General features: G+C 55.0%; 3 protein-coding genes across 5 annotated transcripts in view; all 3 read left to right on the forward strand.

Annotated features, from left to right (window-relative positions):
- Nucleotides 1-439: 439 nt before the first annotated feature.
- On the forward strand, nucleotides 440-13,576 carry LOC135190565 (C-signal-like). Its single transcript, XM_064172030.1, has 6 exons — nucleotides 440-636; nucleotides 9,504-9,555; nucleotides 10,265-10,452; nucleotides 11,121-11,276; nucleotides 12,096-12,206; nucleotides 12,867-13,576. The coding sequence occupies exons 1-6, from the start codon at nucleotides 496-498 to the stop codon at nucleotides 12,978-12,980; spliced, it is 762 nt and encodes a 253-aa protein (XP_064028100.1). The 5' UTR covers nucleotides 440-495; the 3' UTR covers nucleotides 12,981-13,576.
- Nucleotides 13,577-16,112: 2,536 nt separating this feature from the next.
- AURKAIP1 (aurora kinase A interacting protein 1) lies at nucleotides 16,113-20,616 on the forward strand. Of its 3 annotated transcripts, none has more exons than XM_064172117.1 (4): nucleotides 16,113-16,210; nucleotides 16,676-16,764; nucleotides 18,780-19,228; nucleotides 20,468-20,616. In XM_064172117.1, exons 2-4 carry the CDS (start codon nucleotides 16,713-16,715, stop codon nucleotides 20,573-20,575), a joined length of 609 nt encoding a protein of 202 aa, XP_064028187.1. In that variant the 5' UTR covers nucleotides 16,113-16,210; nucleotides 16,676-16,712; the 3' UTR covers nucleotides 20,576-20,616. The 3 variants fall into 3 exon arrangements, with proteins under 3 accessions (XP_064028187.1, XP_064028186.1, XP_064028189.1); XM_064172116.1 differs by lacking the exon at nucleotides 16,113-16,210 and adding an exon at nucleotides 16,215-16,234; XM_064172119.1 differs by lacking the exon at nucleotides 16,113-16,210 and adding an exon at nucleotides 16,230-16,248.
- Nucleotides 20,596-21,653, forward strand: part of MXRA8 (matrix remodeling associated 8) — a 45,666-nt gene continuing 44,608 nt past the window's right edge. The window contains exon 1 of the mRNA XM_064172113.1: nucleotides 20,596-20,682. The gene's annotated coding sequence lies outside the window, so the exon portion shown is untranslated. The remainder of the gene's footprint in view (nucleotides 20,683-21,653) is intronic.

A 21,653-nucleotide genomic window follows, 5' to 3' on the forward strand; every position in this document is an offset into this window, starting at 1 on the left:
TGTCCAGACAAACAGCAAAGGTGTCTCGGACAGAGCAGCTGTGAGCCTGGACCGTCCAACCCCAAGAGCTGCTGGCGAGGGGAGCCCCTTGAGCCCTGCTGCCTGCAGCTGAGGGGACTTTGCCACCCGCGAAGGGTCATTTCCCGAGCACGCTCTGCTCTTCCCGGGGGCTGGCAGCTACAGACCGAAGCGCGGCCAAGCACCCCTCAGCTTCACACCCCAAATCCAGGACCGCTCCCCCCGCCCGGCCCCGGGACCCTCCGGGAAGGTGGAGACCGAGCCCCGGGGCTGCTGCGGCCCTTGGCAGCGAGGGGGCTGCGGGTGGCCGGGAGGTGCTTTGGCTGTGGGGGAGGCGCTGAGCCGAGCCGTGCCCGGGGGCGGGATCGGGGCGGCGGTGCCGGCTCCGCGCTGCGCAGGTTAAGAGCCGGGTGGGGAGGGCCGGGAGAGGAGCCGAGCCGAGCTAAGCTGGGCGAAGCCGAGCCGAGCCGAGCCACCATGGCCCAGCCGCGCTGCCGCTCCGTGCTCATCACCGGCTGCAGCCGGGGCATCGGGCTGGGGCTGGTGCGGGGGCTCGCAGCCTCCACTGCCTCTCCGGATTTCGTCTTTGCCACCTGCCGGTACCCTGAAAAGGCGCAGGTAAGCGGGGCGGGGGTGCCCGGGAGGGAATGCTGCCAGCCGCGGCCCCGCCGCGCCCGCTCTGCTCCCGGTGTGCCGGGACCCGCAGCCCCTCTGCCGGCTGCGCTCCGGGACTCTCCCTGCCCCTCCTGCGGCTCGGAGCTCGTCCCGGCAGTGCTCGCCCCGGGTGGGGGAGAAGGAGAAGGCACTTTTGGAAGCGCAGAACAGGTCGAGCATCACCGCCACCGAGCGCTGGTGTCCCGGCAGCGAGTGCCCAGCCTGGGCTGGGAACCTGAGCTGAGCTCCCGCACCGCGGTAGGTGACCGGATCGGATGGAACCGGTGCTGTGAAGGTCTCCGAGGTGGAACGGGCACGGAACGCTGCTCCTCGGTACCTGTGAGCACTCCCGAGAGGAGAGGCGAGCTGGCAGGGTTGCGGCATCTCGCAGTCACCCACCAGCCGCTTCTCCGGTCCCTGTTTCTCGCTGCGTTTGCAGCCAGAGGGGAGCTTGTCCTGACCTTCCCCAGCTCTGCATACACCTGCAGCCCTTTGGGGTTACTTTATCCCTCAGCAGCCTTCCCGGTGAAACCCGTTAGAGCTTTCCTTGTCTCTCCTACACGGTGTGTCTGTGTCCCATGCTGTGTCTGTGTTCCCAGAGGAGCTGGGTCCCTTTTCCCACTGGACTTGGCACCAAGTGAGAGAACCCAAATGAACGATGAATTAAACGCTCCTCTTAGTGCCTTTCTTGGCCGGGTAGGGACCAGAGTCCTCTGCTGAGAACAGAATAGTTTTAGTTATGTGTTGCTGGTGAATTCACTTGCAGCCCTTTCCCCTTTCAGTCAGGATTCCTGCAGCATAGCAGCAATGTGCTTGGACCCCTTCGCTACCCCTAGACTGTTAATAGATGACTGCCAAGCAAACCAAAGGCACTCCCAGAACCTTTGGGAGGGAAATTGATAATGAGGGTTATCAGCCTGCTCACTTGGTGGCCACTGGTGTGCTCTGTGGCATCTCTGCTCTGATCCTGCCTCTCCTCAGCGAGGTCGAACGCAGCAGAGCCACAGAGGCGAGGATCACCTCCTACTCTGCTAGAAAGCTCCAGGGAATCTGAGAGAAGAAGCTGAGTTCATCTCTGTGCCTGTCCCGAGCCCCTTGGTGGCAGAATTGATCCCCCAAATCCTTGCTTCTGCATCTCCCTTGTTTCAAGCACGGCACAAGGCAAATCCCCTGCCATGTGCAGAGGTAAACAAAGCTTAAGGTCTGCTCCCTCCCGGTGGATTTTGTTCTTCTCGGCACCAGCTGTCATCACACCACGCTAGCAGCAAACAATACACAGCGACTGTTTACTGCTCAGCTAAAGGATGGTGCTGAGGCTTCTCCTCCAAGGCTGGTAGCTCAGGGCTGGTCACACACCTGCACTCCCTTCTCCAGTGCCACTGTGCTGCTCTGCAGGTGCTCCTGAAACTGAAGCAAAAGGTCTTACTTCTGTTTCTTCTGGTCAAAACCCATCTCTGGGGCACAAAGGCACATTTAGGATACTTCTGAATGGAGCTGCTGAGAGACAGTGCAGCGAGACCGGGCTCTGGAGCACAGAGTGCCTTTCAGAGCCACCACCTGAGCTCCTGAGCAGGTATTCAGCACCATCCTGCTGGCTTCCAGCTCCTGTTACAAGACCTGGCCTGTGTCCCAGATGTATTTCCTATCAGAGGTTGCACAACTGCGAGGTGCAGCAGCCTCAGGAAACCAGCAGTGCCATATGACCTGTTGGTAGATAGAAATCTCCCTGCTCCCTTGTTTGTTCTGAAGCTGCTTTAGCTGCTGCTGCTGCTGAGGGAGGTTCTCTGTTTCACCAACTGGCCCCTGTGCTCAGCAGTGATTTCTCAGTATAATGGCCTTGGATCAGTTACATGGAGAAGTGAAATGATTCCCTCAATAGGAAGAGCTTCCTAGGAAATCTGACCCAGACCGATCTTAACGCAGCTTGGGAGGGTTTCTGCATTGCCAGGAGCTAAAAATCTTAAGAGGAGGGGGAAAAAAAAAAGAATAATGAAAAAAGGCTGCTCAACCTGCAGGAGAAGGTGAAAGAGCCTTCAAAGAACACAGTGTGCCTGGGAAGAGCCTGGGTCCCTCCTTGCTTGCAGCAGGAGAAACCTGGAAAGGCTGTTGGCAGTTGTGTCTCATGGAGGCAGGAAGCTGGCCAAGAGCCACATTCCAGTAAGCCCAAGTGGTGATTCTGCAGGCCACATGGGGTACATCCTAAGCTTCTCCCTCTCTCTCTTTAAGGGGGGCAAGGTTTGTCCTTGGTGGATCGGGGTGGGTTTTTGTTCTTTGTGAGGACCTCCAGGCCATGTGCTGTGCTTTGGCAGTACATCAATAGAAACCTCTGCGGCCAGCTGAAAGCATTTTTCTAACAGATGGGTTTGGAAACCCCACAAGGAAGGGAGATCTCTACTAAAGGTATTGTAGCAGTCTCACTTTGTGCTGTCTGCCCCATCTGCAATGCATAAGGCTGGCACAAAACTTTCTGACCTTCTGAGGTGTGTTCCCACCATGCTGTTAGCAGGGGGCAAGCAGAGACGTGCCTGAGCCTGTAGCAGTGGGAGTCAGCACCATGTACAACCATCCCAAGGCCTGGATCCACTTTGGCAGTGTGGGAAGGGAAGGCAAAGGGTCAGTTGTTTGCTTGCTTTCCCAGACAGAAAGCTTTGCTTTCACTGATTCCTTTTGTCTCCCCCAGCCAAACCTTGAAAACCCAAAGATCAGGTTCCTGCACTGCAGGCATGGCCTGGTGCACATGGAATGGGTTTTGCCCACCTGAGACCTGGTATGGGCTGCAAAGTTCAGTGACTTGCTCCTCCTCTGCACATCTCAGCACTGCAGGCATGGCCTGGTGCACATGGAATGGGTTTTGCCCACCTGAGACCTGGTATGGGCTGCAAAGTTCAGTGATTTGCTCCTCCTCTGCACATCTCAGCACTGCAGGCATGGCCTGGTGCACATGGAATGGGCTTTGCCCACCTGAGACCTGGTGGTTGACCATGCAGATGGGCTGCAAAGTTCAGTGACTTGCTCCTCCTCTGCACATCTCAGCACTGCAGTGCTGGGTTTTCCAGTGATTCAAGTCACCCAATTCTGCTTCTTTCCACTTTGCTTCGTGGTAGGTGATGATACAAAAGCTGCTGCTCTCCTGGAGCAGAAGATGAACTTGGAGGGGAGCAGCTTTGGACAGCTCTCTTAGATCCTGCTGCTTTGACAGAGTAGCAGAATGCAGGGAGAGGAAAAAAGGTGGGAAGAGCTTAAAGGAAAAGCCTTTCAGCAACCACCTTCCTGTTTTAAGAGGCAGAGTGATGAAATATCACAGCATTAATCAGGTTGGAAAAGACTTTTGAGGTCATCGAGTCCAACCTGTTACCTAAACACCATCTCAAATATCCTTTAGCTACTGGCAGATCCAGCACCCATCCTGGGGACAAGAGTCAGCAGCAACTGCCCAGTAGCTGAAAGCCACCTAGAGAGTCTCTGGGCAGTGTCTGCTGTTCCCCAGAGCGCTGCATGCTTTGGAGCACTCCAAAGAGTGGACAGATGAGTCTCTGAGGACCTGGCTTTGGGAAGAGATGCTCAGAAGAGTCTGCTTCCTCCCCAGCAGCACGGCTCTGTAACTTGCTCACCCTGGGATAATGCTGAACAGCTGCAGGCTTTTTGCATGTGAGCCTGTGCTGGCAGAAGTTGTAATCACTCCAGTTCTTGTGCTCAATAGCTCCTAGGTGGCCTTCACAGAACATTTGCCTAACAAATGGGCTTTAGATCACACGATAAGATGCGGCAGGGCCTGCAGGCGCATCCAGATAAGCGCTGCCCCTCCTTGAAATGTACCACACTGGGCTCCTTCAGCCGCGCTCTGATTCTGATCTGCCTTCGCTTGGGCTGCTCCAGCACAGACAGAGTGGGAAGCAGCTTGCAAAATAATCCTGATGTCTCGACTCCAGGTGAACAAAACCACTGCACAGTTATTGTTAGGCAGCTTGTGGACCCATCTCTAATTCGCCCCCCAGCTCTTACTCTTCTTTCTTGCTCCTTCCTCCCCCATCCACCTGCTCCATAAAGGGAGAAACCTCTGAGCTCCAGTGCTGGTGTAAGCCCTTCTCCCTGTGCTCTAATGCTGGTGTAACCCCTTCTCCTTGAGCTCCAGTGCTGGTGTAACCCCTTCTCCCTGTGCTCTAATGCTGGTGTAACCCCTTCTCCCTGTGCTCTAATGCTGGTGTAACCCCTTCTCCCTGAGCTCTGATGCTGGTGTAACCCCTTCTCCCTGAGCTCTAGTGCTGGTGTAACCCCTTCTCCCTGAGCTCTGATGCTGGTGTAACCCCTTCTCCCTGAGCTCTGATGCTGGTGTAACCCCTTCTCCCTGAGCTCTAATGCTGGTGTAACCCCTTCCCTTCTCCCTGAGCTCTAATGCTGGTGTAACCCCTTCCCTTCTCCCTGTGCTCTGATGCTGGTGTAACCCCTTCTCCCTGAGCTCTGATGCTGGTGTAACCCCTTCTCCCTGAGCTCTGATGCTGGTGTAACCCCTTCTCCCTGAGCTCTAATGCTGGTGTAACCCCTTCTCCTTGAGCTCCGATGCTGGTGTAACCCCTTCTCCCTGAGCTCCGATGCTGGTGTAACCCCTTCTCCCTGAGCTCTGATGCTGGTGTAACCCCTTCTCCCTGTGCTCTAATGCTGGTGTAACCCCTTCTCCCTGAGCTCTAATGCTGGTGTAACCCCTTCTCCCTGAGCTCTAGTGCTGGTGTGTAACCCCTTCTCCTTGAGCTCCGATGCTGGTGTAACCCCTTCTCCCTGAGCTCTAGTGCTGGTGTAATCCCTTCTGCCTGAGCTCCGATGCTGGTGTAATCCCTCCTCTGTCCCCTCTCTGACTCGCTGGGGGCTGGCTTTCTGGAGAATCACAACCTTCGAAGTTGGAAGTGACCTATAGAGATCCAGTCCACCCCCCCTGCCAAGGCAGAACCCCCCAAGGCAGTCTGCACAGGAATGCATCCAGGCAGGTTTTGAAGGTCTCCAGAGCAGGAGACTCCACAACCTTCTCTGGGCAGCCTGCTCCAGGGCTCTGCCACCCTCACAGTAAAGAAGTTTCTCCTCACTTTGAGGTGAAACCTTCTCTGCTCCAGTTTGTAGCTGTTGCTCCTTGGCTTATTGCTGCTGACCACCAAAAAGAGATTGTCCCCAGCCACTTGACATCCAAAAGCAAAGCAGCTGGAGGGACCCCCACAGCTAAGGTGCACATCTGTTGACAGCAGGCAGCTGGGCTCTGCTAGGCTGTGCTGAGAGCTGAGTGTGGGACCTTGGGACAGGAGCATCTCTTGTTCCTCCTGCTCCCCCTGCCAGCCCCAGCGTGTTCCCAGGTGAACAAGCAAGCGTTCAGTTCCTTGCTGCTCAGGAGTCCTCTGCTGGGCTCTGGAAAGCTTCCAGGGCTTAATGTGCTCTTTCCCTTCCTCTGAAGTAGGAGATAGTGTTACTAACAGAGCCGTGCCTGTTCCCTTGTCAGACACAGAGCTCACTGAAGTGCTTCTGCACACTGTCTCTGTCAGCTTTTGTTGTTGCCTTCTCTTGCCACATACTTGAGCCTTGTGCTCTGCTCTTGGGCAGAGCAGCTGAGCAGTCTCTGGAGCAGAGCTCTAGCAAGGTAGATCTGCTAGATCAGGCGGGGGCCACTCTGGAAGCCTTTCTAGTTTGGGGTTCTTGCAGTGTTGGGGTTTCTTTCTGAAGCTCCTCTGGAGCCAGGGAGGATGGTGGATTTGTGGCAGCCTGGTGCAAGCTGTTGCACAACCAAAGAGCAAGTTGGCTGTACACCCTGATACTGTCTCAGCAGAGGCAAATAGGATCCAGCTTTGACTTCGTCCTGAGTGCAAGCAGGATGATGTGGAAGGATACCCAAGTGCCCTTTGCCTGACCAAGTGGCCCACAGGCTGTGTTAGCCTGGTTTGATTGCTTCCAACTGGCCCAAGTCTGGCCAAGTCCTTTCCAAGAGCTGTAACCAAAAGTGAAGAATGCTTTCAGGAGGGGAGAAAAAAAAAAAGCCAAACCCACAAAGTAAATCTTCTTAAAGGACAAAAGACAACATTCCTGGTAGAAAGCTAGCAATAAATAATCCTGTGTTCTGACCAGACCGTGTCTGGAGTGCCAGAGGAGCTTGTTGAAATTGGAGGAGGCTGCCTCGTTGTTAATGGCCATTGACACCGGCTAGCAGGAAACAACAGATGCTAATCGCAGCTGAAATCGTTCTTGGAACGCCCCAGAGGTGATTTCCCAGGGGTAACCGTTCAGGCAGAGCGGTTCCTAGAGCTGCTCTGCTGAAGGGCAGCAGCAGGGAGTTGTGCTGAGGGCTTGGGTTTTGTTTGTCCTTGTGATGGTTTGGGTGGTACCTGCCCCCCCTACTCTTATGAAATCACCCAGCCTAGACTCAGCCCAGCTGGAAATGAGGATGGAGCTTTACACTTACAGCTTAGCACAAGATCCAAGCAGGTATTTACAACCTATACAGCTACAGACAGTATTGAACAAGTTAAAAAGGTCACACAGAAACACAGCAGCCCTCCCAGAAACCAGAGTGCCCAGGGGGGTATCCCAACCACCCTTCCACCTCCCTTCCACCCCTTTACCTTATCCCAGACTTTGCCTTACATTCAAGGTGAGTTTGGAGGAACAGCCAGAATTCTCAGGCCATAGGCAGCTTTGGATCTCTGGATCAAAAACCACTTGGAGGTGGGAGAGGAAGAGAAGCAGCACACACAACAGGTGGCTTGAAATAGCTGTACCTGATTGTGCTGCCAGGAACTTGTCTCAGTCCTACCCTTCACTTGTTCCTTCCAGTCACAGTGTGTGGGGGGAATTATTTTGTTTTCTGCCACTTTGAGGTTTCCTAACTGGAATTTTCAGCTTATGTTCATATCAGGTGAAGTGAGCTGCTCAGGAAGGTGGTGGGGTCCCCATCCCTGGAGGTGTTCAAGAAAAGCCTGGATGAGGCACTTGGTGCCATGGTCTGGTTGATTGGATAGGGCTGGGTGCTAGGTTGGATGTGAGAAGGAAGTTGTTGGCAGAGAGAGTGATTGGCATTGGAATGGGCTGCCCAGGGAGGTGGTGGAGTGGCTGTGCCTGGAGGTGTTGCAGCCAAGCCTGGCTGGGGCACTTAGTGCCATGGTCTGGTTGGTTGGGCAGGGCTGGGTGCTAGGTTGGGCTGGCTGAGCTTGGAGCTCTCTTCCAACCTGCTCGATTCTATGATTCTAAGGCTGTGGAGGACCTGAGCTAAGTCAGCTTTTTGGCTGGAAGCTGCCTCTGAGGAACTCAAGCCAGTGCATTGGGAGCTGCTTGTTAACTAAGTAATTACCTAGAGGGGAAGCCCTTTGAGTTTGAAAGCTGCTTTGCAGGCAGCAATTGCCATCCCAGGCCCTTTATATCCTGGAGACTGCTTCATGCTACAGGGTTTGGAGTTCTGAATTGAACATGCTGCTGGCTCACTTCAGAAGCCTCTGGGTTGCTGTTAGCAGCAGTTAATGGCTTGTTTCTGTCGGAGGGTAAAGCAATCTGACTAAACAAATAAACAAGCCCAGAGCAGCCAGAGCCCTTCTGGAACTTATTACCACCTAAGGGACTCTGTCAAACTGAAGTCCAGGGGGCTGTCCAAAGCCACATCATTATTGCAGGCCTTGACATGGCAGAACTATTTCATGCCTGGCTGTCAATAAACAAGATAGTGTGTTCTGGGCTGGTGAAAACCATCTCCTTCATCCCTGCCCAATGTCTTGTTGTGCTTCTGGCTTCTTCTCCTGCCTTCCCACTCCCCTTAACAGCCTCGACTGCAGTTGTAGATTGGCCTCAGTGGGAGAACAAACTCTCTAAACAAGGCTGGAGAGAACCCTGCAGGGCAGGAGCTGAGATAAAAGATGTGATGCATTGCAGCTTGAGTGAGGACACAGAGTCCCTGAGTGTCTCCAAGAGGCAAAGAAGAACTCTTTCAAAACCTGCCCTCCCAACCCCTATTCCCAAAGGATTCCCAAAGGAATGGAGCTGCTGGAGCTGGAATGCTTGGCCAGGGTTGCTCAGACTCCTAAACATAGCTGGGTGTATGTAATCCATCTGTTGCCTTTGGCCAGGCTGCCCACTGCACCCCGTGGCACAGATGCCCAAGGACTGCAGCTGGCCTTAGAAACCCACCTGGGACACGCTTTGCCCAGCAGCCACTCCAGGGTTGTTTTCCAGGCATTCCTCTGCCAGAGGGGTGGTGGAGAGATGGCTGAATTACAGCTGCCTAGCAGAGAGATCCTGGCCAGATCAGAGCCGTTTCACATCTGCTTTACCTTCAGTTGCAAAGCTATAAGGGAGCATCGGGGAGCGGAGTGCCCAGGGGAGAACTGCTGGAACACTTCTCTCTGCCAGCAGGAATTCCAACTGGCTTTTCTTAAGCCTTCCTGTTGCCCTGGTCTGATGTCTAGCACTAGCTGAGCTTCAGGGCAATTAGGATTTTGTTACAGAAAACTGGGAATTACTGGCTTGGAATGCAGCCTGAGCACCAGGGCTGCTGTGGAACTGGCAGCAGCAGCCCCACAGCTTTAGTTACACCACAAACACCCCCTGAGTTGCACAGACTGAGAGATAACTGTGATTTAGAGTGCTGCTGTCTTGGCTGAGCAGGGGAAGAGTCCAGTTTCTTGGGGCAGCTGATTTGCCCTCAGGAAGGCAGCTCAGCAGATTGGCAAATGAGTTGGCACAGCTGTCTTCAGTCCAGGTGTGGAGATAAATGGCAGTTACCCTTCTGGAGGTGCAGGAATCACAGTGTTGGAGGCAATAGCCATGGAGATAGGTATAAAAGAAAGATAACCCAAGCAATTTCTTCTGCCTAGGAACTCCAGCAGCTGAGCAAGCAATACAGCAATATCAAGCTCCTCCAACTGGGTGAGTAAATTGTGTGTAACTAAGTCAGAGGAGTACATGTTGAGACTGGTCCCCTCGAGTGGTCAGTAGCTGTACTTTGAGCACAAACCCTGTGAGGAGAGGCTGAGGGAGCTGGGGGTGTGCAGCCTGCAGCAGAGGAGGCTCAGGGCAGAGCTCATTGCTGTCTGCAGCTGCCTGCAGGGAGGCTGTAGCCAGGTGGGGTTGGGCTCTGCTGCCAGGCACCCAGCAGCAGAACAAGGGGACACAGCCTGAAGCTGTGCTAGGGGAGGCTCAGGCTGGATGTGAGGAGGAAGTTGTTGTCAGAGAGAGTGATTGGCACTGGAATGGGCTGCCCCGGGAGGTGGTGGAGTGGCTGTGCCTGGAGGTGTTGCAGCCAAGCCTGGCTGGGGCACTCAGTGCCATGGTCTGGTTGTTTGGGCAGGGCTGGGTGCTAGGTTGGTCTGGATGAGCTTGGAGCTCTTTTCCAATCTGGTCCATTCTATGATCACCTCCAGCAGCTGAAAAAGACCACCCTCATCCTCAGCTGACACTGGGGAAACACAACCTGTGCAACGTCTTCAGGGCACTGCCATCTCTGTGTGCTGCCTGAAGGTCCCCATTCAGCCTGATGCCTTCAGCTTTGCTCTAGCAAGTGTTGCACAGCAACAGGTGGGCATCTCAGCCGCCCAGCCCACTGCTCACCATGGCTGTGCTTGGCTCCTCTGTGCAGATGTGGTCTGTGAGAACAGCATCAAGAAAGTGGTGAAGGAAGTAGAAGAAATTGTGGGAGACAAAGGTCTGAACTGCCTGATCAACAACGCTGGCATCAACGTGCTTGCCTCCTTGGAGGAAGTGACAGCAGAGACCATGCTCACCATTTATGAAACCAACACAGTTGCCCAGCTGATGGTTACCAAGGTAAGGACTGGGAGGCATGTGCTGGATCTATGGTCCTACAAGAGGCTTTTCCACTAGTGGACAAGGGGCAATGGGTGGAAGCTGAGGCACAGGAGGTTCCATGGAAACACAAGGGAAAAACTCTTCCCTGTGAAGGTAGCAGAACCCTGGAACAGGCTGCCCAGGGGGGTTGTGGAGTCTGCCTCTCTGGAGATATTCAAGACCTGTCTGGGTGTGTTCCTGTGTGATCTGCTTCAGGTGATCCTGCTCTGGCAGGGGGGGTTGGACTGGATGAGCTCTCAAGGTCCCTTCATTCAGTGAGTCTGTGACTCTGTGAGGTGGATATGTGACCCTAAGCATTTGCCACCCTGGAACTGCACAGGTCTGACACCAAACTGCACACCCAGAGAGAGCAGTGAGAGAGGCTTTTTTATGTGAGGGTCTTGCTCTTTAAATCCTTCTGGTATCAGGTCACTTCAGGGGACAGGAGGTGGGCAGAAGAGACTGGAGGTCCCTGCCACTTCCAGCTGTCTGCTCTAGAAAGGTGTCCTACACTCAGCTTGTCTGGGGAGCCATCAGCATTCCATGCTGGTGCCATGGGGTTGTCCTGCAGCCCTTCACACGGAGCACAACTTGAGGCTTTGGCTTGAGGCTCTGGCCAAGAGCAAGCTGGACTCTTGTTTTCACAGGCATTTCTACCCCTCCTGAGGAAGGCAGCCCAGCTGGGCACAGGAATGGGCTGCCACCGAGCTGCTATTATCAACATGTCCTCTCTTGCTGCCTCCATGCAGCTCGTCCAGGCCAATGAGATGTTCCTCAAGGTCTATCCCTACAGGATAGCAAAGGTTTGTAGGCTTCCCTGGGCTGTGCTCACTGGGTGAGGGCAGGCTTGTGAGTTAAAGACCACTCTGAGCTTAAGCCAGTGGTGAGGCTGGCACAGGAGCAGTTCTTGTTCTTCATGTGGGTGGAAATGGAACCACACACCAGGAGCAATCATGCCAGTTTCTTAAGAACAGGTTCACACATCACTGCTCTGGTACAGCTCCATTTCAGGGGCACTTAGCATCCAGGGAAGAACTGATGCCATCCAGAGTGTGTCCTGTTCACTGTGTTCCTCTCCAGCCCAAGCAAGGCAGCAGGCACAAGGCTCCGCTCGCTGTGCTGAGCTGCACATGGCAATGCCAGCTAGGGAGACGTGGAGTTCTTAGCTCTGTCACACCCAGAGCCTGGGTCTGTAGGAAGTCAAGATTAGACATCCAGCTTCTCCTACACCACCTCCTCAGAAGCTGCCCAGCTGCTTCTTTTCCCTGCTCAGAAGTAAACTCCTGTTTGTGTAGTGATTACTGCAGAAAAACACAGTCCTTATGGCAATATTATTTCCCCCCACAGCTCCTTAGGACTTTCCAATGCTGATTTATCTCTCACCATAACTGGGTCTCTTCTTTGGGTAGCAAACTTCTGGTGACAGAGCTGCCACTGTGCTTAACAGACCCCTCTGAGAGTAAAGCCCCCACTAAGTCTGGCTACGTTACCGTGATGCCATCTCTGCCCCTTCCTTTACTGGGGGACAGCGTGGTGAGGGAGAGGGACCACTTAGCTTGGCTTAGGCTGCTGCTGCAGGCTGGCAAACCCAGCACACTGAGAGCTGCTTTCCCCTCTGGCAGACTGCACTGAACATGATCACCAGGTGCCTGGCTGCAGACCTGAAATCGGATGGCATCCTCTGTATTTCACTGCATCCAGGCTGGCTTCAGACAGACATGGGGGGACACATGGTAAGTGGCACCTCTGGAAACGTGGATTATGACTCCCTGGTTGTCCCAGTCCCCACTGTACAGCTCCACACTCCCATGTGCTGCAGAGGTAGAGGTTGGCACCTCTGGAAACATGGAATTATGACTCCCTGGTTGTCCCAGACCCCACTGTACAGCTCCACACTCCCATGTGCTGCAGAGGTAGAGGATGGCACCTCTGGAAACATGGATTATGACTCCCTGGTTGTCCCAGTCCCCACTGTACAGCTCCACACTCCCATGTGCTGCAGAGGTAGAGGATGGCACCTCTGGAAACATGGAATTATGACTCCCTGGTTGTCCCAGACCTCACTGTACAGCTCCACACTCCCATGTGCTGCAGAGGTAGAGGTTGGCACCTCTGGAAACATGGATTATGACTCCCTGGTTGTCCCAGACCTCACTGTACAGCTCCACACTCCCATGTGCTGCAGAGGTAGAGGATGGCACCTCTGGAAACATGGATTATGACTCCCTGGTTGTCCCAGCCCTTGAGCAAGACCCTACTGTACAGTTGCATGCTGCAGAGCTACAGGATGAGCCCTGAAAACACATCCCCCTTGACACTAGTAACTCCTTAAGTGCTCTTGATCCTCTTCTCTGGGAGCTTCCCAGTAATGACCTAACCCTGGTTCCCCCTAGGCTCCCATGCAGGTGCAGGAGGCTATCCCAGGTATTCTCTCTGTTCTGGACCGCCTTGGAGAGAAAGAAAATGGTTCCTTCCTGGACTGGCAAGGGGAAACTCTGCCCTGGTAGAAGAGCACAGAAGCCACTGTGTAACTTGTGCCACTCACATCTGTGTCTCTAGGGTTTCCTTACCAGCTGAAATTGCCAGGCTGAGAGCCAGCCTCTCCCCAGCAAGGGGTGGCAGACTCTGTCACTTGGTATTGCTACTGCTCTGCTCTAATGCTTCCTGCAAGTACTACTGTGCTCTTAGTGATGGGGGTCTCCTGGAACCCACCTAAGATAGATCTCCAACTGTGCAAGTTAAACCCAGGGGCTGGTTCCTCTCCACTTCCAAAACCAAAGCGAACCTCTTGCTCTTCGCAGAACTCAATGAGCTGACCTCAGAGTAAGGCTCTCAGTAAGCTGTCAGGCTCCACTGTCTTCAGCCTGCTGGAGACAAGGCTCTGGACAGTGTCCTTCAGCCCTCACTGACCCGTGGCTGAAACTGCCCATCTCTAACCCACACTGATTTGGTACCTTTTGTCAGCTCCTCAGCAAACTCTGAGCATCCCCAGGCTGACAGCACGCAGCAGGCACTCACTTTGTTCCCAGGGAGTGACTGACATCCCAACACGAGGCTGGGGATGTTGTTTTGTACATAAACAATAAAGTCTGGTTTAAACAAACACGCTGCTGACCGACTCACTCCACTTAATTTCTGTCTGAGCTTCTCTCCCCTGACCAGACAAACGTGCTGAGGAAGAGAGCAACCACTGCTGTCTCCTCCAGGCCAGCTGGGTTGAACATGGTGGGGTGTACCTGGAGCTGAGGCAGAACCTTGTTCTGGTCTGAAACACCACAAGCAGCTGGGGAAGGCAAAAAGAGATCTGTGTGTTCTGGCTGGGGTAGGGATAAAAGCAAGGAGCTCTTTGAAGTCTGGCACTGCCTTCAACACCTCTCTCTCATGCCAGCTGATCAGGCACTTTCATGCCGTGCCAGGGTGGCGGGTTCCTCTACCAAGAGAAGACAAACAGCCAGGTAAGAGAGAGAGAGAGACAGGTGTGGCTGTTCCTGGACAGCAGCCACCTGCCCTCGGATATGGCTGGGGGTGTGGAAGGGAGAGGAGTCTCAGCTGCCTTCTGTGACCCCCGTGCTGGCAGGGATGCGAAGCCTCGCTCTAACGACTGCCTGTGGCAGCACCACGCTGCTGCTCTCGGAGCTGTAAGGGTCCCAGAGCCCTGGCACAGGCTGCCCAGAGAGGTTGTGGGGTCTCCTTCTCTGGAGCCTGTCAAGGTCTGTCTGGATGTGCTCCTTTGTGCTCTGTGTTAGATAGGATTGTCCTGCTCTGGCAGGGGGGTTGGGCTCAATGATCTCCTCGGTTCCCTTCCAACCCCTGACATCCTGTGAGCCTGTGACCTGTTTTTAGTGAGGTGCTTGCTGCGAGTAAGCAGCTGCAGAGAATGCAGAGCCCTCCTCAGCTGAGAAGCAGGCTTCACACCTCACTGCGGCTGCGGTGCAGTGCAAACCTGTGATAGGTAAGGAGCAAACAGTGTGAACCAGTTTATTTAGCTCAAAAAAGGAGGCACAGAATCAGAATGATAGAGGCTGACCTCTGGGGATCATTAAGTTCTTTGCTCAGTGGCATCCTGGGCTGGCTCAGGAGCAGTGTGGGCAGCAGGACAAGGGAGGTTCTTGTGCCCCTGTGCTCAGCACTGCTCAGGCCACCCCTGCAGTGCTGTGTCCAGTTCTGGGCTCCTGAATTGCAGAGAGATGTTGAGGTGCTGGAAGGTGTTTGGAGAAGGGCAGCAAGGCTGGGGAGGGGCCTGGAGCACAGCCCTGTGAGGAGAGGCTGAGGGAGCTGGGGGTGTGCAGCCTGCAGCAGAGGAGGCTCAGGGCAGAGCTGATTGCTGCCTGCAGCTGCCTGCAGGGAGGCTGTAGCCAGGTGGGGTTGGGCTCTGCTGCCAGGCAGCCAGGGACAGAAGAACGAGTCTGTCCCCATCTCCCTGACACCCACCCCTTAGGGAAGGAACGTTCCCTTGTCATGGAATCATAGAATCAACCAGGTTGGAAGAGACCTCCAAGATCTGTCCCTATCTTCCTGACACCCCCCTGCAGATGTTGCCTTCACAAGCCCTCTGCAGCCTGCTGCGGGGAGTGCCGGTGGGAACGGTTCTTGTTCCGTGATTGCGATGGGAGCGAGCAGGAGAGGAGACAGCTCTGGGAACGGAGCCTCGCCAGCGTTCCTGTCCTGGATACTGCAACACAACACGAGGTCACTGCAGCAAGACACAGCCCAGGAGCCCTGCTCCCCTACCTCACCCTCTTGTGCTACCGGGCCGAGGCGGGCAGCGCAATCAAGCCGTGCCAGGGCTGACCCAGCCTGTGGCACTGCCACGCTCCAGCACCTTCCTCATACTCCTCCTGCCTCCGGCTGCCAGCGCTGCCAGCGAGCATCTGCACCTCTCCGAACGGCGGGCAAAGGGAGCCCTCCTCTGGCTCAGCCCTGCGGGGCAGGGGAAAGCCGGGTCGGGATGAGCACCCCGGCCCGGGGCAGCGGCAGTCAGCTGCCGAAGGTGAGAGAAACCGAGACCCCCGTGGCGGCCGCAGGGTGCGGCCACAGCAGCCCCACGCCGCGTCCTGGCCACGCTTCATGGAACGGGTGCCACGGGAGAGCGCCCCGGAAAAGGGCACCAGAGTGTGCCACCAAGGAGCGCCACCGGAGGGCGCCACTGAAGAGCGCCACAGTAGTGCACAACCGAGGAGCGCCACCGGAGGGCGCCACCGAAGAGCGCCACAGAAGTGCACCACCGAGGAGCGCCACCGGAGGGCGCCACAGAAGAGCGCCACAGGAGTGCACAACCGAGGAGCGCCACCGGAGGGCGCCACCGAAGAGCGCCACAGGAGTGCAGCACCGAGGAGCGCCACCGGAGGGCGCCACCGAAAAGCGCCACAGGCGTGCGCCATCAAGGAGCGCCACCAGAGGGCGCCACCGAAAAGCGCCACAGGCGTGCGCCACCAAGGAGCGCCACCGGAGGGCGCCACAGAAGAGCGCCACAGGAGTGCACAACCGAGGAGCGCCACCGGAGGGCGCCACAGAAGAGCGCCACAGGAGTGCACAACCGAGGAGCGCCACCGGAGGGCGCCACCGAAAAGCGCCACAGGCGTGCGCCATCAAGGAGCGCCACCAGAGGGCGCCACCGAAAAGCGCCACAGGCGTGCGCCACCAAGGAGCGCCACCGGAGGGCGCCACCGGAGGGCGCCACTGAGAGGCGCCGCCTGCCGCTGCCGCCTGCCGTTGCCGGAAGATCCGGGTCGGGGCGGTAAGTGATGGCCGCCGGGGCTGTGTGAGGGGCGTTCGGTAGCTGCCTGCCTTGGGAGCGGAGCGGGGCGGGGGCGGGGGCGGTGTCTGGCCGGGCTGCGCGGAGAGAGGCTTCCTGCCTGCCCTGCGCGGGGCCGCGGCCCGGCCCGCGTCGCTGGCAGCCTTCGGTTGGGCCGCGCGGTTCTTGCCGAGGCGGAGCGCGGGCGGAGGCTTCCCTGCCGCCGGGTGTCCGCTGTGGGCCCGGGGCTGCGCGGAGCCGGGCAGCTGTGTGCCGCTGGAGCTGCCGTGCTTTCGGGCCCAGGAGCGTCGTTCATAGCTGCTGGCAGGCAGCTGCATCGGTGCTTGTGGGCCAGGCCCCTGCGGCGGAGCGCTGCGGCCTCTGGGCAGAGCAAGGAGCACATCGCTCGGGGCCTTAGGCTGCTTACGGCACCTCGGCCCCGGTGCATAAATGTTCGTGTTTTGACAGGCCTCACTGGCTCTGGCAGGGGACAGAGGGCACCAGTATGTTAATGACACGGCTGACTTCCCAGGTGCTGAAGGCCTCACGATTCACAGGTAAGGAGGTGGTGTGTGAGCTGCTTTTGTGTGTGCCTCTTGCTGGGGACCAGGGGATGGAGTCCAGCAGCAGTGAGTTTGCAGATGACACCAAGCCAGGAGCAGATGTGGAGCTGTTGGAGGGTAGGAGAGCCCTGAAGAGGGACCTGGCCAGGCTGCATGGGTGGGCAGAGGCCAAGGGGATGAGACTGAACAAGGCCAAGTGCAGGGTTCTACACTTTGGCCACAACAACCCCAAGCAGCACTACAGGCTGGGGGCAGAGTGGCTGAGAGCAGCCAGGCAGAGAGGGAGCTGGGGGTGGTGGGAGAGAGGAGCTGCAGAGGAGGCAGCAGTGCCCAGGTGGGCAGCAGAGCCAATGGCATCCTGGGCTGGCTCAGGAGCAGTGTGGGCAGCAGGACAAGGGAGGTTCTTGTGCCCCTGTGCTCAGCACTGCTCAGGCCTCAGCTTGAGTGCTGTATCCAGTTCTGGGCTCCTGAATTGCAGAGAGCTGTTAAGGTGCTGGAAGGTGTCCAGAGAAGGGCAGCAAGGCTGGGGAGGGGCCTGGAGCAGAGCCCTGTGAGGAGAGGCTGAGGGAGCTGGGGGTGTGCAGCCTGCAGCAGAGGAAGCTCAGGGCAGAGCTCATTGCTGTCTACAACTGCCTGCAGGGAGGCTGTAGCCAGGTGGGGGGTGGCCTCTTCTCCCAGGCACCTAGCAACAGAAGAAGGGGACAGAGGCTCAAGCTGTGCCAGGGGAGGTCTAGGCTGGATGTTCTTAGGAAGTTGTTGTCAGAGAGAGTGATTGGCATTGGAATGGGCTGCCCAGGGAGGTGGTGGAGTCACTGTCCCTGGAGGTGTTCAAGCCAAGCCTGGCTGAGGCACTCAGTGCCATGGTCGTGTTGACTGGATATGGCTGGGTGCTAGGTTGGACTGGATGAGCTTGGAGCTCTCTTCCAACCTGCTTGGTTCTATGATTCTATTCATCTGCCAGGAAGTCCCTTCCCAGCAAACAGCACAGTAGGGGTGAGGCTGCTGGTTATGTGGTGGTTGTTGCATGTTTCTGTGCCTCTGTTTCCCTCAGTGTAGCTCTGGTTTGACCTCTGTTAGGCTTAGGAGCAGATTCCTTAGCAGCAGCAAGTCTCAGTGCTGGGAGAGTTCCTAAGCATTCCATGGGCACAGGTGACACAGTGAAGTGTTGTGTTGTGTGCTTTTAGCAGGTGATGTGAGAGCAGCATTCAAATTAAGCAACTCAAATTCGGAGAGACTTCCGTGCTTGTAATGATAGGGTGGGAGGGAATGGGTTGAAGCTTCAGGAGGGCAGATACAGACTGGAGGTTGGGGAGAAATTGCTGACAGTGGAACAGAAAGGTTGTGGATACCTCCTGCCTGGAGGTGTTCAGGACATGCTGTGATTCTGTGATCCACAACCTCTCTGGAGGTGTTAAGGACCAGGTTGGATGAGGCCTGGTCTGGTGGGAAGTGTCTCTGCCCATGTCAGGGGGTTGGAACTAGATGATCTCCAAGCTCCTTTCCAACCCAACCATTCTATGAACCTATCAGTATAATCTTCCTTTATTGGATTCTTGTGGCCACAGCTGCCTGGTGGTTTGAGAGCTGGGCAGAGCTGTTCTCAAGGCACTGTCTGCCAGGTCACAGAATCAATTCCATGATTCTATGATTTCCTGGGTGTTTTTTTTCCACCTGCAAGGATTTCTTTGTGAAAGAACAAACTCACCTTTCACTGGGAGGGTTCTTCTCAAGAGTCAGCTGCTGGCAGCTTCCCCACTCCTGTCAGTGAAATCAGGGATCTGAAGCACTGAAAGTGCTTTGTGCCTTACTCATGCAGAGTCCTGAAATTGAAAGAGTAAGACAAGACTAACCAGCAGTGGCTACCCTCACAATACAATGGTTTAGGTTGCAAGAGACCTCAAAGCTCAGCCAGTTCCAACCCCCTACCATAGGCAGGGATACCTCCTGCTAGAGCAGGTTGCTCAAGGCCTCAGTTCTCCCTCTCCACTGAAATGCTTCTCTTCCCATAGGCTGCCTTTTGCCACGGTCAGTGTCTTCCTTGCTTTGCCATCACTCTGTGACTGCACACTATAGCACCCAGCCCCCTAACACGAATGGAGCCCAGCCTCAGCAGTGGCATGCTCTGGACCCTGAGCTGGAGGAGATGCTGATCCCCAGGAAGCTCTCCATCAGCCCCTTGGAGAGCTGGCTGACGGTCAGGTACTCCCTGCCGAAAGCAGAAGTCCTGAACGCTCAGGAGGAAGTGAGTGATGAACCTCCCCAGACTTACAGCTGCCCCCCATCTGCTGAGGGAGGTGCTGTGGGGGAAGGAGAAGGAGCAGTCAGCAGCACGGTGCAGTGCAAGAACGTCCTGAAGATCCGCAGGAGGAAGATGAATCGGCACAAGTACAAGAAGCTGCTGAAGCGGAGGAAGTTCGTACGCAGGAGGATAAAGGAAGGGCGCAAGAAGCGGCGTCAGGTGAGCTCAGGGCAGAGGAGACTGCTTGGCATAGGTGGGACTGCTTCTCTAACTGGGCTCTGCTTGGCTGCTGGGTGATGGTTTTTAAGTGGGGTGTCAGGAAGATGGGGCCAGACTCTTTTCAGTGGGCCCCAGCGACAGGACCAGCTTGAACGCAGGGAGTTCCATCTACACGTGAGGAGGAGCTTCTTTACTGGGAGGGGGGCACTGGAGCAGGCTGCTCAGAGAGCTGGTGGAGTCTCTGGAGTCCTTCAGAACCCACCTGCATGTGTTCCTCTGAAACCTGCCTTGGCAGGGGGTTAGACTCAGTCTTCAGAGGTCTCTTCTACCCATACCTGTCTGTGATGTCAGGGACACTGCTTTAATATTCACTTCTTTCCTGTCTTGCCAACATCCTCAGGTGCTTCCTGTTGCCTTTTTCTATTTAGAAGCCTTCTGCTTCCCTTAATAGAAAGGGTGAGGGCCCTTCCTTCAAGCTGTAGGTGCTCTCATTCAATGCTGCCTTTCACTAGCCAGTTGGGTTTGCTGTGATACACTTTAGTTCACTCTGTTCATTTTCACCTTGTCTACATGGAAACTTTAATCCCATTTCTTCAGATCTTTTAGGAAGCACTATTGGGCACTTTTATGATGAGGACACCCTCTTAATTTTCTTAGTTTCATCTTACATCTTCTCAGTTTCACTCACCCAGGGCTGATAAAATGCTGCTGCCAAGATCCCTCTGCATTTTACCTCTCCTGTTTTGACCCTTGGAACAAGCTGCCTAATGAAAAGCTTTTAACCAGGTTCTCCTTAGGGTTCCTAAGCAGTGGCTGAACACTTGAGTGTTGCTCCTGAGCTATGTTACTCCTTTCCTCACCCAGGGCTGATAAAATGCTGCTGCCAAGATCTCTCTGCATTTTACCTCTCCTATTTTAACCTGTTTTGACCCTTGGAACAAGCTGCCTAATGAAAAGCTTTTATCCAGGTTCTCCTTAGAGTTCCTAAGCAGTGGCTGAACACTTGAGTGTTGTTCCTGAGCTATGTTACTCTTTTCCTCTCACAGGGCTGATAAAATGCTGCTGCCAGGATTCCTCTGCATTTTACCTCTCCTGTTTTGACCCTTAGAACAATCTGCCTGATGAAAAGCTTTTACCCAGGTTCTCCTTAGGGTTCCTAAGCAGTGGCTGAACACTTGAGTGTTGCTCCTGAGCTGTGTTACTATTTTCTTTTCTTTTCTTCTTTCTTCTCTGTTTCAGATCAAATTTGAGAAGGATTTGGAGCGCATCTGGAGAAGAGCTGGTTTGAAAGCTCCTCCCTCAGGATGGCAAACACCCAAGATATTCCTGAAAAGTTCCAAGAGATAAACACACCTGTACTGAGTTGTCATTAAAGCAATATTTAAGTACGTGGGATTACATTTAGCCTTTTTCTGAGGACCATGAGATGAGTAGGAGGAAGCTTTTAAGCCATGGTGAGTGTTTTTCTGAGGACAAACCTGGCAGCAGGGGGGGTTTTTTCCTCCTCCTAAAGAGAGGTGTGAGCTCTTGGCACTGCTGTGGTCACTCCTCTGCTGCTGCCCCAAGCTGTGTGTCTGAGCAGAGATGTCTCAGACTGCAGCTGAATTCCTGCAGCTGCTATTTAAGTTCAGACTGAGGTATAAAGGGGTTAGATGGGAGGGTAGGGGTGGGTGAGTGACAGAATTCCTCTGCTTGGACACAAGACACACAAGTAGGAATAGATCTCTGTAGCCTTGAAGTGTCCTGAAGTGCAAACTGCAGAGTTGCTAAATGTCTCCTCAGCTGCACAGCCTCTTCACACCAGGCAGTGCAAGCACACAGAGGCTGCAGGAGAAGTGGAAGAGCTGTAGGGAGAGTGATTGGCATTGGAATGAGCTGCCCAGGGAGGTGGTGAAGTCTATGTGCCTGGAGGTGTTGAAGCCAAGCCTGGCTGGGGCACTTAGTGCCATGGTCTGGTTGGTTGGGCAGGGCTGGGTGCTAGGTTGGACTGGCTGAGCTTGGAGCTCTCTTCCAACCTGCTTGATTCTATGATTCTGAGGCAGCAGCATTTGGAAACAGTCTTGTCCAAACCACATTATTTGCTGGCCTTGCTGTAGAAGGGCTGGTGTTTAGTCACAGTTCTGGAGCAGGATTCCATTAGATGTGTCAGCAAATGCTTTAATTTTCACTTCTCTGCAGTCTTGGTGTGCCTGAGCCTTAGGAATCGCACAAGCATCCTTAGAAGCCAGGATCAGTTGTTGTGGTTTGTGCTAATTGAGTGTGTCCAGCAGATCCAGGGTGGTTCTCCTTTAGGTTGGGCATTAGAAGAAATCTCTCAACTGAGAGGGTTCTCAAGGACTGGAACAGGCTGCCCAGGGGAGGTGATTGAAACTCTGGAGGGATGTAAAACCCACCTAGGTGTGGTGCTGAGGACTGTGGGCTAGAG

Source organism: Pogoniulus pusillus, chromosome 36, assembly GCF_015220805.1.
Source record: "Pogoniulus pusillus isolate bPogPus1 chromosome 36, bPogPus1.pri, whole genome shotgun sequence".
Classification (NCBI taxonomy): Eukaryota; Metazoa; Chordata; class Aves; order Piciformes; family Lybiidae; genus Pogoniulus; species Pogoniulus pusillus.

Excerpts from the sequence above, each read along its gene's own strand:
- LOC135190565 (XM_064172030.1), top strand. The coding sequence starts at position 496 with ATGGCCCAGCCGCGCTGCCGCTCCGTGCTCATCACCGGCTGCAGCCGG. Across the intron at positions 9,556-10,264 it reads TATCAAGCTCCTCCAACTGG|ATGTGGTCTGTGAGAACAGC; the intron begins GTGAGTAAATTG and ends TCCTCTGTGCAG. Across the intron at positions 10,453-11,120 it reads CCCAGCTGATGGTTACCAAG|GCATTTCTACCCCTCCTGAG; the intron begins GTAAGGACTGGG and ends TTGTTTTCACAG.
- AURKAIP1 (XM_064172116.1), top strand. Across the intron at positions 16,765-18,779 it reads GAAGGCCTCACGATTCACAG|GCTGCCTTTTGCCACGGTCA; the intron begins GTAAGGAGGTGG and ends CTCTTCCCATAG. Across the intron at positions 19,229-20,467 it reads GGCGCAAGAAGCGGCGTCAG|ATCAAATTTGAGAAGGATTT; the intron begins GTGAGCTCAGGG and ends TCTCTGTTTCAG.